The following is a 20,000-nucleotide window of genomic DNA, read 5'->3' on the forward strand; positions in this document are numbered from 1 at the left end:
AGATGATAAACCCGCAGTCATATGACGCAAGCCTACAGGGGCCTACTGACTTGAAATTCAACCTTCCGAAGAAAAATGGTGTTCATTTGAAAGAAGTTACAGAAGATAATGATGACGTCGAAAGAAGACGTCAGATCTATGAATCTGTAATGCCAATATGGCTGTCATATTTGTCATAGTTTAATAAATGCTATTAAGGAAAATTGCTGTAGAGTAGTTCACTGGATCTTAATCAATTCCTCTAACACATCAGCTTTCTTCATGGAGAAACCTAAATACTTATGCTATAGGTGTTCTGGTCGCTAGTTTGCACTGAAAATGGTTATTTCTATGATCGAGAATGTCATGTAGGTGCAAGAATATTACGATAATATCATAAAAATACTCAGCAGATTTAATTCAAAATACTTCCTAACAAAACTCCTGAAAAAATGTTATCCCTAATCCTTTGCAAGCACAACAAGCAACATTTATTAAAACACGCAATCTATTATTGGTAAGATTTATTTATAAAAATAAACACAATTATTGTTTTAGCATTACACACCCGTTTTTATTTTCGTACACATGTCGGGGTTTATTTCAATGTGATTTCATTGCTGCATTTTGCAAATGATCTCTATTGTTATGCAATTGCAGTGTAAGAAATATTATCGTTATGCAACAATGAAATGCCATCGAAAATGTTAAAGTTGCACAGAGATACAATTCCAGTTCCGTAATGATTCTTTAAAGAATTTCTACAACACAATGAATCCAGTGACTTTTTAGAGGAGCAACGCCCCTCACAGTCAGTCTGCGCTTTTCGTAATGCTTCTCATTAGAAAAAATTAGTTCTCGTTGGGGTTATTATCTCTGTAGCTCTCGGAATAATTCAAAATGAACGAAGCCGCAGAAAAATGAGGAGAATCCCTTTTTCTTTTTGTAAAACGGATTAACAAATATTTTTTGGACAAAAAATAAAGAGTAGTATTCAGCTAGCTTTGAAGCGTTACATTTTATACATTTTTAATTTGTGATGAAAAAAAAAAAAAAGAAATAGTTAACGTGTTTTTGAATTTTGAAAACGGTATTTTTTTTTTTTATTTTTTTTTTTTCCGAAGGGTAAGTCAAAAAGAAATCGTTTTGATACATTGAAAAAAAAAATAAATATATATATATATATATATATATATATATATATATATATATATATATATAGTATATATATATATATATATATATGCATGTATGTATGTATATATACATACATATTTAAACATATATATATAAATATATATATATATATATATATATATATATATATATATATATATATATATATATATAATATAATGTGTGTGTGTGACGTGTGTGGTGTGTGTGTGTGTGTGTGTGTGTGTGTGTGCTTGCAAAAGATTAAGGATATACATAAGACATATATATATATATATATATATATATATATATATATATATATATATATATATATATATATATAACAAAATAACATTCAAAGTAGAAAGTTAAAAATTTGTAATACCTTTGTAGAGGTTACATGGAGATAAGAATGGTCCAAATTATAAAAAAAAAGGTTTAGCAAGAATAGTCCAAATTATACAAAAGGGTTTATTCAGAACGATCAGACGATACCTCCGAAATATAAACAACAGCAAGGCCTAATTTCATTAAGAAGTTGGGCGGTAAACAAGAGGAAAATGGTCCATTCATTAACGAGAGAGAGAGAGAGAGAGAGAGAGAGAGAGAGATGGACGAAACAACTAACCGCTGAAAGCAAAAAAAAAAAAAAAAAGATGCTTGGAGGAGGGACGGGAAAAATCCACAGAGAGAGAGAGAGAGAGAGAGAGAGAGAGAGACGAAACAACTAACCGCTGAAAGCAAAAATAAAAATATGCTTGGAGGAGGCACGGTAAAATACAGAGAGAGAGAGAGAGAGAGAGAGAGAGAGAGGAATAAAACAACATAACGATGTAAGCAAAAAATATTTGCTTGTAGAAGGCACGGAACGAAAAAAACAAACTGGTGAAAGCAAACAAAATGTGCTTGGAGAGGGCACAGAAAATTCCAGAGAGAGAGAGAGAGAGAGAGAGAGAGAGAGAGAGAGAGAGAGAGAGAGGTGGGAGGGTGGTGTACGAAAGATAATAACGCAGAAAGCAAACGAAAAAGTGCTTCTTGAAAGCACAGGAAAAAAATCCACAGAGAGAGAGAGAGAGAGAAGAGAGAGAGAGAGAGAGAGAGAGAGGAACGAAACAACATAACGTTGTAAGAAAAAAAAAGTGTGCTTGGGGAAAGCACGGGTAAAAACTCCACGATGATCTCGGCCGGGTTAACAGGGCAGCCAGATGGTGCCGCCATCAGAGAGACCTTTCGGGTCTTTTAAATTTCCCAAGAGAGCGATAATGTTGGACGCCCCGGGTCACATTGTGTTCTCGTCCGAACCATTGTCACAACATAACTTAAATCCGCCCACTATCTTGGTCAGCGGGAGGAGGAGAGGTAGGAGGAAGGAGGAGGAGGAGGAGGAGGAGGAAGAGGAGGAGGAGGAGGAGGAGGAGGAGGAGGAGGAGGTGAGGTGGAGTTAACACAAATTGGGGGAAATGTTTAGGATGGAAGAGGGTGATGGTATCAGGATGCTAAGGATTGGCATGGAAGTGAGGGAGGAGGAGGAGGAGGAGGAGGAGAGAGTAGGGAGGAACGGGATAAGGTGAGGTGGAGTTAACTCAAATTGGGGGAAATGTTTAGGATGGAAGAGGGTGATGGTATCAGGATGGTAAGGATTGGCATGGAAGTGAGGACACGAAGAGGAGGAGGAGGAGGAAGAAGAGAGAAGAGAAGAATGTTTGAGGGAGGAATAGGAGAAGGATGAGGTGAAAGAGACAAACAAGTTGAGGATATTATTATAGGATGGAGAATAACAGAATCAGGATGGTGAGGATTGGAAGTGAGGACACGACGAGGATAAGGAATAGGAAGAAGAAGAAGAGGAGAATGAGGAATAAAAGGAACAAAAATAACAGGAATGAGAAATCACTTGAAAAGGATCAAAATAACAAGCCAAAACTACAAGGGATGAAAGAGGCTTGAAAGAAGTGGATGAAAACTAATCATGACCTGAAATACCTCTTCAAATCAAACTCATTTCTCTCTCTCTCTCTCTATCTCTCTCTCTCTCTCTCTCTCTCCAAGCGTATGTGGTGTTCTTTGCCCACCAAAAAATTCTTAATTGAAATGGCTTGCATTAGGTTTACTCTGCATCAAAGCGTCCATGGATGAAATGACCGTTCTATTTTTAGAACATACGTCTGTTTGTCTTGTTATTTCGCGGGGCCTTTCAGTGAGTGACCAAGTCCAGAAACATACACACACACACACACACAAACTCACACACGCAATTAGCGAAGAGATAGATCCTTCCCCCTCGCCACACGCACTGCTGGAATGACTTCGGTTCCAGCAAGAAAAATCACTTTAAAAAAAAAATAGGTTCTTGCAAACAGAGGGAATAAATTCCTAAGAGTAATAAAAGTTGAAGAGAAGTCGTCAGCGAAAACAGAAGATCTAAATTACCCTTCAAAACCTATCTCAGTTTCTAAAGTCGCTGCTTCCGTTATATATATCTAAAAAAAATACACCTACTCAGAAAAATACATTTCCTGAAAGTTTAACTGAAATTCAGCAACGTTCTTCAAAAAAGCGTTTGTCACGAAGAGATGGAATAAAAATGAAGAAAAAATCTGAAGGCAATCTATCAATCTGGGTCGACTTCTTTTGTTTGTGGCCTTTCAGTATGTTGATAGCACTTTGATATATAAAAAAAAAAATAAGAGAGTTCCCCAACTCGATAACCTTTTTGGTTCAAATTCTGAATCTCTCTCTCTTCGTAAGAGATTCAAGACTATATTCCGCGAGATGAAATAAGAATATTTCGCAAAATGACAACGGTGAAGCAATGTTTAGATCTGAGGGGTTGTTTCTTCTATTGAGGTTTCCTTTACATAACCTAATAAAAAAAACTGCAATATAAGTTTAGTAACAGGAATTAACAAAACCCAGGTTATTTGCTGAAACTGACAGGGTACGTTCTCAAGGAATAAATAATGCAATGAAATAAATAGAAGTTACGTTACTATTTAGTGACTGCATATCGTGTGAACACCAGCAAAGTTAACAGTCATCACCTAATGTTTGCATTAAAAAGTCACATTGTATTTAATATTTTTTTTTATACATAGCTAGATAATGTATTGCCACTTAAAATGTAATTTAATAAATGGCTCATATGAATGATTTTCAATTTTCTAATTCATCAGTACTGTATAAGCCGGCCAGTAAAATGTAATTATTTTACAGCTTACTTAAAGCCTAGATATTAATTTCAAACCGTGAACAGGTTGAAATGGCTATATTTTACTACTCTCTTTTGCCTAAAGTGATGCCATATCATCATGCTGCCATTAGGTACAAGGCCCCATATTATAAGTTAAAAGTATCTTTAAATATCAATCATTTTATCAAAGACAACCAATATCAATTATATTAAAGGAGAATTTTAAGTTAAGAGTATCTTAAATATAATTGATTTTATCAATGATACTAGATATCAATTATATGAAAATTGAATTTTAAGTTAAAAGTAATTTGAAATATTCACTTTATCAAAGATACTTGCTGTCAATTATATGAAATGTGAATAATTTCATTTAACTTTTATCCTAACCAAACTCGTGTGACCTGTGTGGGTTTTGTTTATGATATGACCTCAGGTCAACTATGCTGTGTGTGCGTGTGTGCAAGTATGTATGTATGTATATATATATATATGTATATATATATATATATATATATATATATATATATATATATATATATCTATATATATATATATATATATATATATATATATATATATATATATAATATTTTCATCCATTTAATGTTTACACAAACATCACCCATAAAACAAAAAAAGCTATGAATGCAACGAAAACAAATGTAATTCTATCATTTCTTTACCAATCTATGGATTTTTCATTGCAGGTTTGTTACTGTTATTTTTTTTACTGATATGAAAAGAACCGCTTACGTGTTTTTTAACCTATTTCGTGAATTGCAGACATTCAATAAAAACTACAGTGTAGGTATTGTTAGCCATTTTATCAGTTGAATTTTATATTCCCTGTAGTAAAATGTTGGATAAATTGATATAGGAAATAAAAAATCAAATAAAATATCAAATTCGAGAGATAAAATAATGTGTGTGTGTGTGTGAGAGAGAGAGAGAGAGAGAGAGAGAGAGAGAGAGAGAGAGAGAGCTAGCTCGTATTAGGGTTCCAGGCACAGTAATTACGTTACACCAATCTGCATATAACTCTCATATCTCCAATTAACAACATAGTTCACCCTCGTTCGTAAAGGTTTATGCGTACTTGTAAATTAAACCATAAAGTTAAATTAACCATTTTTTTCACTACTTGGGAAGCATAACTTCCATTAGATTAGGTCATAAAGACTCATCAAAACACATGATGTGAGTTTTTTTTTATTAGAACAGGATATTATGTTCAGTGTGTGTTTGTATGTTTTGGTTCCTTCACAGTGTTCGGGGATTATTATTATTATTATTATTATTATTATTATTATTATTATTATTATTAGTTATTATTATTATTATTATCATTATTATTTTGTTTTAGTTCTTGTTTAACAAGAAATTACTATTTTCAAGTTGTGTTTTTGTGTTCTGGTTCTTTTTAAAGTGTTTCAGATACTAAAATTATTATTATTATTACTTATTATTATTATTATTATTATTATTTATTTATTTATATATTTATTTATTTATTTTTTTTTTTTTTTATTTTTTTTTTTTTTTTTTTATTTTTTGCTCTATCACAGTCCTCCAATTCGACTGGGTGGTATTTATAGTGTGGGGTTCCGGGTTGCATCCTGCCTCCTTAGGAGTCCTCCTTAGGAGTTACTATGTGTGCCGTTTCTCATAGGATCACATCTCTCTGCATGAGTCCTGGAGCTACTTCGAGCCTCTAGTTTTTCTAATTCCTTTTCAGGGATCTTGGGATTGTGCCTAGTGCTCCTATGATTATGGGTACGATTCCACTGGCATATCCCATATCCTTCTTATTTCTATTTTCAGATCTTGATACTTATCCAATTTTTCCCTCCAATCTCTCTCTTCAACTCTGGTGTCCCATGGTATTGGGACATCAATGAGTGATACTTTCTTCTTGACCTTGTCAATCAACGTCACGTCTGGTCTGTTTGCACGTATCACCCTATCTGTTCTGATACCATAGTCCCAGAGGATCTTTGCCTGATCGTTTTCTATCACTCCTTCAGGTTGGTGCTCGTACCACTTATTACTGCAAGGTAGCTGATGTTTCTTGCACAGGCTCCAGTGGAGGGCTTTGCTACTGAATCATGCCTCTTTTTGTACTGGTTCTGTGCAAGTGCCGGGCATTCGCTTGCTATGTGGTTTATGTTTCACTTTTCGTATTGCACTTCCTACATATGGGAGAGATGTTATTTCCGTCTATCGTACTTTGAACATATCTTGGTTCTTAGGGCCTGATCTTGTGCCGCTGTTATCATTCCTTCAGTTTCCTTCTTTAGCTCTCCCCTCGTAGCCATTGCCAATTGTCATCGCTGGCTAGTTCTTTAGTCTGTCTCATGTATTGTCCGTGCATGGTTTGTTGTGCCAATCCTCTGTTCTTTCTGTCTTTTCTCCTGTCTCTGTATATTTCTGGGTCTTCGTCTACTTTTATTAGTCCTTCTTCCCATGCACTCTTTAGCTACTCGTCTTCACTGGTTTTCAGATATTGCCCCAGTGCTCTGTTTTCGATGTTGACGCAGTCCTCTATACTTAGTAGTCCTCTCCCTCCTTCCTTTCGTGTTATGTATAGTCTGTCCGTATTTGCTCTTGGGTGTAGTGCTTGTGTATTGTCATATGTTTCCTGGTTTTCTGATCTATGCTGCGGAGTTCTGCCTTCGTCCATCCCACTATTCCTGCGCTGTATCTGATTACTGGCACTGCCCATGTGTTTATGGCTTTTATCATATTTCCGGCGTTGAGTTTTGACTTGAGTATCGCCTTGAGTCTCTGCATATATTCTTTCCTGATCGTGTCCTTCATCTCTTGTTGTTTTATATCTCCTCCTTCCATTATTCCCAGGTATTTGTATCCTGTCTCATATATGTGTTTGATGTTGCTCCCATCTGGTAGCTTTATCCCTTCAGTTCTCGTTACTTTGCCTTTTTGTATGTTGAATTATTATTTATTTATATTTATTATTATTATTATTATTATTATTATTATTATTATTATTATTATTATTATTATTATTATTATTATTATTATTATTATTATTATTATTTGGAAGATGAGCCCCCATTCGTATGGTACAAGCATACAGGGCTTACTGAGTTGAAATTCAAGATTCCAAAAAAATATGGCGTACGTTTGAAAGACGTTACAGTAGATAATAGGAAATGCTTATTAATATTGTAACAATATCCAAAGAACAGCCAAACAATAAATAAATAAATAAGTAAATAAAAATAATATGGAACCAATACATCAACTTCCTTATAGTTGCTGCTTTATAAGCCTACTACATAGACGCATCACCACTTTCTACATTCCAGGGGACGATAGCTACTAATCTTAATTATTCCTACGTTTCCAGGATGTCAAGAAAGGCTTCCTGTTACAGAAAATCCTTCGCTCTTTAATCCCAGCCCTCTCTACCTCCCTATCAATCTCCTTCTAATACGAAATCCCACCCACAAAATCTAAACAGCTATATGATCCCTAGTCAATCTGATTACCTTCCCCACCTTTTATTTTTTTACAAGAATAACAAGTGTCATTCACACTTAAGAAATCAATCAAGACCTATTACAGAAATTCCTTCACTCTGTAATCCCAGCCCTCTGAATCTCCCTCCAATGTTATTGTAACAAAATCCCTTCCACAATATCTCAACAGCTATACGGTGCCTAAACAATCTAAAACACTAATCTCCGACATTTTTAACTCTTTACTAATATAACACTTGTCATTCCCACCTCTAACTCTTCATTTGGCTAATAAGGCTTCCATCAGCCTTCTCTTCTATATTATTATGACAGATAACGTAGGATAAAAAAAATATTTGTAAATCAAATTGACCAAAATCCCTATACAAAATCTAAACAGCCATATACAATGCGATTACCTTCGCCCATCTTTCATTTCTTACAGGAATAAAACTCATTATTCACACCTTATGACAGATAACCTAAGAAGAATCTGACAATATTTGCAAATCAAATTCATCAACATTACCTATGGTACAGCCATCAAGATTACAAAGGACTGCAATAACAGTCAGCTAAAGGCAAAGATGACGAAATCTCAAGTCCCTTTCACTGAAAGAGAAGAAGAAGAAGAAGAAGAAGAAGAAGAAGAAGAGAAACTTCAAGATTATCAGATCCAGAAAAAGATATTGGAAAGGGCAACGGTCACTTGGCTGGGAAGACCATAAATCCAGGAGGCAGTTATAAGACCCAGGAGATCAATCTCGTTTTTAAGAGAGAGAGAGAGAGAGAGAGAGAGAGAGAGAGAGAGAGAGAGAGAGAGAGAGAGAGCACCCAAGGTAAGGAAACTTTGTAAAGAGTTCTCATTTATAAGGACATAAAGCAAACGATGTTTGCAGTGGTTGAATGTGTGACCTCTCGGAGTAAAAGTTAATAATAATAATAATAATAATAATAATAATAATAATAATAATAATAATAATAATAATAATAATAATAATAATAATAATAATAATAATAATAATAATAATAACAACAATAATAATAATCACTATTCAGTTGTTATTTGAATATGATATTTACCTAACAACAAATCTTTTAAACAACTTTCATTGACACATTTATATGGAAGTATAAATGCAGAATATATATACATGTATGTATGAATGCATATATAAATATATATATATATATATATATATATATATATATATATATAATATATATATATATATATATTCATACAAACATGTATATATATTCTGCATTTTATACTCCCAAATAAGTGTGTCAATAAAAGTCATTCAATAGATTTGTTGTTAGGTAAATATCATACCCAAATAACAACGGAACAGTGGATTATTATTATTATTATTATTATAATTATTATTATTATTATTATTATTATTATTATTATTATATTATTATTATTATTATTTTTATTTTTTATACGAGAGGTCACACATTCAACCACTGCAAAACATCGTTTGCTTTATGTCCTTATAAATGAGAAACTCTTTATAAAGTTTCCTTACCTTGGGTGCTCTCTCTCTCTCTCTCTCTCTCTCTCTCTCTCTCTCTTCTCTCTCTCTCCTGGGTCTTATAGCTGTCTCCTGGATTTATGGATATATATATATATATATATATATATATATATATATATATATATATATATATAAATTATACAATACTTGAAACCTCATACACACAGACTCTTGTCAATCTATTTCTATCGAAAGCCAGGAAATATCTGAACTATTCTGACATTCAAACGATGAAATCCCTCCGTGGAATTCGTAGAGCTTACAGAATATCTCAGGCACCTTTTTTCGTTCTTTTTCTTACCTTAAGCGTTGGCATGGGGATTTTCCCATAAACGGATGATATTGGTTTGCTTTCAAAACATCGAATATATATATATATATATATATATATATATATATATATATATATATATACATACATATATATATATATGTATATATATATATATATATATATATATATATATATATATATAGTATGTATATATATATATATATATATATATATATATAATTATATATATATTAATGTGTGTGTGTGTGTGTGTGTGTAGTGTTTGTGCGTATGTGATTATATATATATATATATATATATATATATATATATATATATATATATATATATATATATATATATATATAATATGTGTGAGTGTGTATGTTTGTGTGTGTAATATATGATTACCTCTTTCTTTTTTAACGTTCGTGGTTATGAAATAAATGTTTCATAAGTAATGTTAACAATATTTATATGGAATGGTGTCTAAGGTAGTCCTTTCGTGTTTAACAAGATCATAAAAAACATAAAAAAATAGCGACTATTCATTATAACTTCTTAGCTTAAATGAGGAGTTTTTAATTCCTTACCTAAACCTTAACCGAAAAAGTTGTGTTTTTTACAGTTTTTTTTTTATTTTTTTTTTTTTTTGGGGGGGGGGGGCGGGGGGGGGTGGGGGGGGGGTGTGTGGGGGGGGTGGGGGTTTGGAGAAGTACCACTATATGGCAAGATGGGTATGTTTTTTTTGAAGAATATTTATACAATAAGTTGAAAACATATTTAGAAGTTTGGCTAGTTTTTTTTGTGCCCCTAGAATTATGGTAAGGAAAGTGTTGTAATAAAGGCTATACTCCTCTGAAAACTTCAAGAGTTTTCGATACTGAAGATTCTACAATGTTTTCTCTGGTGATATAAAGTTCTTAGGAAGAAGTGTCACACTTTATGTGCATAAATGTGAACAAAATTAATAGTCCCAATGTATTCCACAAAACCCATTTCTGCAAAGGTATTTGTACAAAAACAATATTTTTCTTTTTTGCCCAAATTTCTCTTGTATCAATAATGAGACCTAGAATGGATTTTGAGGTTTATTTGGTCCTAAATGAAATACCGAAGAAAATGGATAAATTTAGTGTTAACATGAAGGTTTGTAAACGTTTCAGAATCTGGAATATTCGAAGTTGGAAAAAATTTATTTGAAACTAAAAATAAAAAACAATGTAAATAATTAAAAATATTCAACCTCAACTTTCTGTCGATGAATGGTTGTTATTATTATTATTATTATTATTATTATTATTATTATTATTATTATTATTATTATTATTATTATTATTGAACCAAACAAAAACTTCTTTCAGTTTCTTCTGAAGATTGAAAAAGAAACCCACAAAATCATTTTGTAACTTGCTTACTTCTAAGTAATAATAATAATAAAAACTAAATGTAAATACTTAGAAGTAAACAAGTTACAAAGTGATTTTGTGGGTTTCTTTTTTAATTATTATTATTATTATTATTATTATTATTATTATTATTATTATTATTATTATTATTATTAACCCTATTTACACAGAACAACCCACAGGAGTTATTGACTTGGAATCCAAGTTCCAACCAATACGGTGTTCATTTGAAAGGAGTAAACAGATGGAAATGAGAAATACAGAGAGAAAAGAATAAGCAAAAGGTAAATATTTCGGCGACGGGAAAAGAATGAAGAATCGCCAATACACATGAAACAATTCCGTACTCTGACGGAACAATAGCAATACAGATTTATAGCCTACGAGTGTGTGGTTATGTTCTCCACCAGCACTCGCTTGGGAAATCTTTCTTGCTTTATTGTAAACTGCTTTCGTGCATGTTCCTGTTTTTTTCGCTTACACGGGGAGTAAGCCTACCACTCTACTTTTTTGTTATTGTTTTTTTTTTCTTGTTGGGGAGGGGGATAGGAAAGCCTAAAAAGGTCTGAAAAGGTGTTTCGCGTTTTGAGTTAATGATGCAGGAATTTTAGGATAGGATATTTATGATTTTATTATTAGAATGAAAATGTAAAAAACATTGTTTTATATCTATGAACTTAATATAATCTCAAAATAGTGAAACAGGAATGAACATAAGGGACAAACCCACGATCACTATTGTCAACGCAATTGAATAATAATAATAATAATAAATAATAATAATAATAATAATAATAATAATAATAATAATAATAATAATATTATTATTATTATTATTATTATTATATTATTATTATTATTATTATTATTATTATTATTATTATATTATTACTGCAGGCTTAGCTCACTAAAACAGAATTTGTTAGACACCTCTAAAGTTACTAACAAGGCATAATATTTGAACAACGAAAGGTTACTTCAGCAATATTACACTCTCAGTTAACATCTGTCTTTTTTCTAATAATTTATCTCTTTTTTTTCTGTATTTCCCATTACCTTCTGTTACTTCTTCTAATGAACATCATATTCTTTGGAAGCTTGAATTTCAAGTCAGTGGTATCTGTGGTGAGCTTGCTCCATAATAATAATAATAATAATAATAATAATAATAATAATAATAATAATAATAATAATAATAATAATAATAATAAATAATAATAATCTGAAAACCAGTGAAGACGAGTGGTAAACAGTGCATGGGAAGAAGGACTTATAAAAGTAGACGAAGACCCAGAAATATACAGAGACAGGAGAATGACAGACAGAACAGAGGACTGGCACAACAAACAATGCACGGACAATACATGAGACAGACTAAAGAACTAGCAGCGATGACACATGGCAATGGCTACAGAGGGGAGAGCTAAAGAAGGAAACTGAAGGAATGATAACAGCGGCACAAGATCAGGCCCTAAGAACCAGATATGTTCAAAGAACGATAGACGGAAATAACATCTCTCCCATATGTAGGAAGTGCAATACGAAAAGTGAAAACCATAAACCACATAGCAAGCGAATGCCCGGCACTTGCACAGAACCAGTACAAAAAGAGGCATGATTCAGTGGCAAAAGCCCTCCACTGGAGCCTGTGCAAGAAACATCAGCTACCTTGCAGTAATAAGTGGTACGAGCACCAAACTGAGGGAGTGATGGAAAACGATCAGGCAAAGATCCTCTGGGGACTATGGTATCAGAACGATAGGGTGCTACGTGCAAACAGACCAGACGTGACGTTGATTGACAAAGTCAAGAAGAAAGTATCACTCATTGATGTCGCATACCATGGGACACCAGAGTTGAAGAGAAAGAGATGGAAAAAAAATGGATAAGTATCAAGATTTGAAAATAGAAATAAGAAGGATATGGGATATGCCAGTGGAAAATCGTACCCCATAATATAGGAGCACTAGGCACGATCCCAAGATCCCTGAAAAGGAATCTAGAAAAACTAGAGGCTGAAGTAGCTCCAGGACTCATGCAGAAGAGTGTGATCCTAGAAACGGCACACAGTAAGAAAAGTGATGGACTCCTAAGGAGGCAGGATGCAACCCGGAACCCCACACTATAAATACCACCCAGTCGAATTGGAGGACTGTGATAGAGCAAAAAAAAAAAAAAAAAAAAAAAAAAAAAATAATAATAATACTTGTAGACTATGTACGATAAGAACAAATTCTCATCACTAAAAATATCATCAAAAAACATAAATATAAAGAGATTAAGAAACCATCACTCAGACCTACCTTTAAAAGTGATAAAATCGCGTCTATGAAATCCAAGACAACAGTAACTGGAATAAACCTTTCCTCTTAACCCTACTATAAAATCATAACTAAATATAAATATAAACAGATTAAGAACCATTACTCAGACCAACCATTGAAAGTTATAAAATCGCGCCTATGAGATTCAAGACAACAGTAACGGACTACAAAACTTTCTCTCATCCCTAATATACTATAAAATCATAACAAAATATAAATATAAACATAAGAAACTATTACTCAGACCAGTTATTTGAAGTAGAATCACGTCTATGAGAAACACGACAACAGTCACTCGGTTATACACTTTTCCTCTCATCCCTAACAATCAAGGAAATAATCATAAATATAGTAAATAGATTAAGACCCAGACCAGCAACAAACCAGCCGCGTTTAGTTATGAAATCGCGTTCACGAGAAGCAAGACAGCAGTGATACTACTCAATCTTTTACTCAAAAGGAAACGCGGCTCTCCACTAGTTTAAAAATAAAAATAAAGTAATAACTGCAAACGCAGAATTGCTCCAGCAATTATTGAAAGTCCGGCCCAATACAGAGTACTTGGCAAAGTCGAGAGACGTCAATGGGCAAAGTTCACTCTGCCCAGGATTCATTTCGGGGAGAAAATCGGGATCATTACAACGGCCGTTCATTCCTCTAATGATCTTTTTAGTAGCGCTCATAAGCAGCGCTAAAGTGAGCAATTATTAGCGTCTGGCTGGAAGTTCGCGTAGGAGGGGACGGGGTAGGGGGAATGGGAGGGTTAGTGGATGGAGATTAAAGGTGAGGGGGGTGTGGGCAGTTCTTGAAGTGTCACGGTGGTGGGATATGGAGAGGGCTGGGAAGGAGGTACGTACTTATGTGAATTTTACACACACACACACACACGCATATATATATATATATATATATATATGTGTGTGTGTGTGTGTGTGTGTGTGTGTGTGTGTCTGAAAGGATGTAAGTGCTTATGTGAATATATATGTATGTATATATATATATATATATATATATATATATATATATATATATATATATATATATATTCACATAAGCACTTACATCCTTTCAGACACACACACGTACGCGCGCGCACGCACACACACACACACACACATATATATATATATATATATATATATATATATATATATATATATATATATATATATAAATCTCTAATAAGCCTACCTATTTGCATCTCTCTCTCTCTCTCTCTCTTCCTCTCTCTCTCTCTCTCTCTCTACACCCGACACACACACACCACGCATTTATACCAACAACACTCCTACCTTTACCACTTACAAAAAATACTCATAACCGCATCTGCCGCAAATATTCATTACCTAAAGAATGACGGTAACTCTGAAATGACAACACGCTGATATTATGATCACACTCTTGCCGCAAGACATTATACCTCATTATGGGTCATTTTTTTCTCCTCCCCTTGCATATTATCTCATCAATTTTGAGCATAAATTTGAGGTAAATAATTAGTCAAAAATTACTCCGCCTCTCTATTACGACAGAGATTGCTTTTTGCGTCTATCAGCTCAGTTTTTCAAATATGTTTACTAGTGTATGATCATACAAAATCAATTGGATATACAGGAAAAGTTTGTTGTAACATTAATAATGTTGTTATTTGTTATTCAGTATTACCTATTTCGTTTATCTGACCAAAAGAGAGAATCATGAGTTCGATCTCAGTTAGGGAAATATAAGAACCTATTTAGAGAGATATATACCGTTATTCTGCTGATCTAGAGATAGGAATTATCTAAAGGGAAATCAACTCTCTTCTCTCTCTCTCTCCTTTAAATAAATATATATGTATATATATATATAATATATATATATATATATATATATATATATATATATATATATATATATATATATACACACACACACACACACACACACACACACATATATATATATATATATATATTATATATATATATATATATATATTATATATATATATATATATAAATGAGTGTATGTGTGTGGATAGATCCATGAAGGAGGGAACTGGGAACGCAATGTTCTAATATCCTGTAAAGGCTTTATTTATTTTTTATTCTTTTTTTAAACAGAGAAATCCCATCTCGCATTAATGGAGCTTCGACATTCCATTTGGCCTTCATAATTTTTCAGAACCTAAATGAATGTGAAACAATTAAGGTAAATTCATGTAGTCGAAGAGTTTCAAAAAATATTTTCCTTCGAGCCCTTTTGCCATTCCGATGAATTTTGCTGATAATTTTCAAAAATATTTGGAGATGTTATTTCCTAACATGATACTGAGAGACCTCTTATCTCAATCTCCTTCAACTGTATCTAAATTACCTTCTTCAATGAAAAATAAATTTCAAAACAAAAGTATTAAATGCATAGAACCTTGGAGAGGTAATTGTTAAACTAAGTTATTTTTTCTTGAATTACTGACAATTTTATTTACATTACTTTCATGATACTTCGTCACAATCAAATATGTCTTGAACGTTGAATGAATTTCTCGGATTTAAATAAAACGAAAAACGAAATTTAAATCTTTCGTGGCTTGAATAATTGAAAGTTACTTAATCTTGTTTATGATGATTCATGAAATAACAATTAACTTTACCTGGAAAGTTAACGAATTTTTTATTGATTCACTGCATCTCAGCTAAAAAAAAATATAGTTTCTTCTTAAAAATCTGTGGAATTTTAGTGTCATTTTGTTTAAGATAATTCACGAAACAATCTAGTATGACTAAACCGTTAAAGAACTTAATTTAATCACTGCATCTTGCATAAAAAACCTAAGTTTTATTTGTATATCAGTCAAAACAAAATAGATAAAAAAATAATTTCAGTCTTCTTTCCAGAAAAATTCATGCGAATTTTACTGACACGTAACAATCAAGTATGTTTAGAACATTAAATAATTTAATTTAATCTAACATACTAGAATCTTAATCTATTTACTCCAGCTTGTATACAAAAATTGTAAGTTTTATTTCCAGGTCAGTGAAAAGAAAAATAAGTAAGTGACGCCACTTTTGAAGCTGACGAACACTGCACATTATTGCAGAGGCAGGAAAAAGGATTACCGCAGTGACCTCAGCCCTACGGGGCTGCCAAAATTAATCAAGAAGAAGTGCACTGGGTCGTTTTGCAAGGCGGAATGTTCGCGGCTGGGGGAACTTTTTGCATCAGAGGGCATCAGAAATATGACGTGTTAGGCATCTGGAGCGCTCCTGGGGAGGCAAACAAAATCGTTTTGAAATGTTTTTATTTTGCGATTGTTGTGTTTGAAGTGCCTCTCTATTTTGTATGAAAGATATACGACATATTGACTGGCAGGTGATATACGGAATGGCTGACTTGTCATTTTAAACTGACGTCGCAGCATCCAGGTTACTGACGCGGAAATGAAATCGTATAAGAGTCCGCCGAAAAAATTAATATTATAGGGTCATCAGAAGTAGAAATAATGTTTTCATGTTAGGCTATAGCAAGATTTTCCCGAACCCAAAGCAATGTTTTAAATGTTTCCCCCGCCCCCACACCCCACCCTAAACAATCCACTTACAGACGAAATCCCGATCTGTAATAGTGATTTGGAAAATTAGATAAAATAGTACTTGCGTCGGTTCTACATATTCTGGCGTGTAAGTGGGATTAGGGAAATGAAATTTGATATAGAATCGATGATTAACTTTGATTTCTTCAATACTTCTCTCTCCCTGGTGTAGTAATTTTTTCCTTTTTTTTCAGTTTCTTCGTCTGCGTACACAACGAAATTATAAGGCCATTATATACTATTAGCAAGTCTTTGTAATCAACTGTGTTCGACATCGAAGAAACCGCATAAAACAACTACTCTTGTATATTGTATATTTTACAGCCTTTGAAATAAAATGTATTGATATAAAATTGGCTAACTTTAACAATTCATAAACAACAATGACGAATCCATTATCTGTTTTTTAGCAACCAATTTCACCAAAAAACCGCTCCGTTAAACAATTTCCTTACACAAAAGGGAAACATTTTCTATCCTGTTGCACGACATAATCTCAACATATTAAAGGGATTCCTCGCTTCGGAACTTCGGCCTGAAGTAACTTTTCAAATCCTTACGGAAAACATTAGCGATGAGAAGAAGTTTTATAATTCTGAGCAATTTCAGATTTTCCACGCGGACTGCCTCTCCCAACCGACGGCCGGATGGTAATTAATGCTGTTATACTGGAATACTGGAAATGTCTTGGCTGGAAAAGTGGAATGTTTTTTTTTTTCTGGCTGGTGCTGACAAGCTTGATAAGGTATTCATAGTTTTTAAAAGCTTAAGTTTCTATTAGTTTTTTTTAAAGGTTTGCATTACTGTTTTGTGTAAACATATTTGATTAGATTGTCAACATCTTATCTTACTTGGAATACTGGAAATGTCTTGGCTGGAAAAGTGGAATTTTTTTTTCTGACTGGTGCTCATCAAGCTTGATAAAGTATTCATACTTTTTGAAAGCTTGTTTCTATCAGTTTTTTTTAAGGTTTGGATTATTGTTTTGTGTACACATATTTGATCAGCTTGTCAATAACGTCTTGCTTACTTGGTATATGATTATCCTTACTTTATCTCTGTTCTATCTATTTATCATTTCCTTCCTCTACTTCATGTTTCTTCATATATATCTATCTAAGATTTAGTTTATTATATTTTTCTCTCTACTTTATCTAACTTTCACACAACTTTCCAAACGTTTCTATACTTTTCTAGGATTGTCCAATAAGAATATTTATTTATCTGGATAAAAACCTGCTTTAATCTTCATAACTTTAAATGCGATTATACACCATCCTAGGATTTTTCTACTTGAATATTAACTCGTCTGGATAAAACAGCCTACTTTAATCTTTACAGTTTACGAGCGATTGTATACCATCCTAGGATTGTTGCATTTGAATATGTATTCGTATGAAAAAATATCCACTTTCATCTTCATAACTTTACAAGCTATTGTCTACCATTCGAGGATTGTTCTATTTGAATATCTACTAAAAAGAACACTTAATCTTCACAACTTTACAAGCGATTGTATACCATACTAGGACTTTTCTACTTTAATACTTATCCAGAAAAAATATTACAATCTATTATATACCATCCTAGGATTGTTCTTTTTGTTTTGAATATTTACATATGAAAACAATCCAGTTGAATATTTATCTAGAAAACAACCTAACCTAATCTTTAACCCTTATAAAAAAACGAGCACTTCTACCCTATTACATCACATCAAGCAATTTGGATCAAAACAAAATGACAAATATTTATAACAGAATTGTCTCACACGTGTATTCATAAATGGCCTCTCCGCTACGTAGGGATAAAAATACAATATCTCAAAGGTGAGGAGGAGGAGAAGGAGGAGGAGGCTGTAATGCTTAACATTTTGTTGCATTAAGTGGAAAAGGTCAGTTCGTTTATACGGTAACCGTGTAGGGAGAAAGGTCAGACCTTTAAAAAGCAGCGAGGCGAATATTAGTCTATTGTTACGATTTTGCTGATTATTATTATTATTATTATTATCATCATTAGTTATTATTATTAATTATTATTATTATTATTATTATTATTATTATTATTATTATTATTGCTGTTTCTACGGCATTTGGTTTGTATGAATCTTCCTTAGATTTTCTCCCAAGCATTTAGTCTCAGATAATTTACAGAGCTGACATTCGAAATTGGTCCAACAATTATAAAAAAAAAATATTAGTTTTTCTCAAAACATTCAATTTCAGAGAACTTTAAAAACTTGACATGAAAATACGTAAAATTGTCTAAAAATAGTTTGTTCTCCTGAAACATTCAGTCTCAGAGAACTTACAAAAGTTGACAAAGGAAAATAAGTGAAAAGTTTTAAAATAGAATATGCTCCCCCAGTCTCAGAGAAAATACAGAACTTGACTGACGAATCTAAAATGTCTAATCCATCGTTTTTTTTTTAAATATTAACTTTTCCCCAAACATATTCAATGCCAGAGGAATTTGACAGGACGGATCCAATATGTCTAATCTCTCCCATTTTAAAAAAAAAAAAAAAAATTTTAACATGTTGGGGGGAAAAAAAAAAGATCACCCCCCTTTCCCCACAAAAAAAAAAAAAACATAATGAATCTCAGAAAACCTACAGAACTTGACAGGCGAATCCCAATTCCCAAATCTGAATGACCAAATATTATCTTTTAAAAATTAGATTTTCCCCTAAACACTGAATTCAGAGCCGAAGAACTCATAAAATTGACAGACGAAACACATTCCCTAATCTGAGTGGCAAACAATTATTTGGAAAAAATTAGATCTTTCCCCTAAACACTGAATTCAAACCCGAAGAACTCATAAAATTGACAGACGAAAAAAAAATGTCTAATCTGTCCCTTTTCATACGAAGCAGTGAGCTTATAATCAAGTCATTTGTATTGCAGCAATAAAACCCCAGTATTACGTTGTAATAGTTTTCTCATGCATCCAGGTCGTTCCGTTTTATGGAGCGTGATTTTCTGGGAACTCGTTATCGTAAAAAGCAGTTTTGGAGACTTTTATAACACAAGAGAGAGAGAGAGAGAGAGAGAGAGA

At 32.7% G+C, this 20,000-nt stretch overlaps 1 protein-coding gene across 1 annotated transcript in view; it reads left to right on the forward strand.

The window, feature by feature from the left end:
• Positions 1-2,399: 2,399 nt before the first annotated feature.
• LOC135207429 (transcriptional regulator Myc-2-like) overlaps positions 2,400-20,000 on the forward strand; it is a 164,800-nt gene continuing 147,199 nt past the window's right edge. The window contains exon 1 of the mRNA XM_064239155.1: positions 2,400-2,567. Coding sequence (XP_064095225.1) covers positions 2,400-2,567 — 168 coding nt within the window. The remainder of the gene's footprint in view (positions 2,568-20,000) is intronic.

The sequence above is a fragment of the Macrobrachium nipponense genome, chromosome 32 (assembly GCF_015104395.2).
Source record: "Macrobrachium nipponense isolate FS-2020 chromosome 32, ASM1510439v2, whole genome shotgun sequence".
Lineage (NCBI taxonomy): Eukaryota > Metazoa > Arthropoda > Malacostraca > Decapoda > Palaemonidae > Macrobrachium > Macrobrachium nipponense.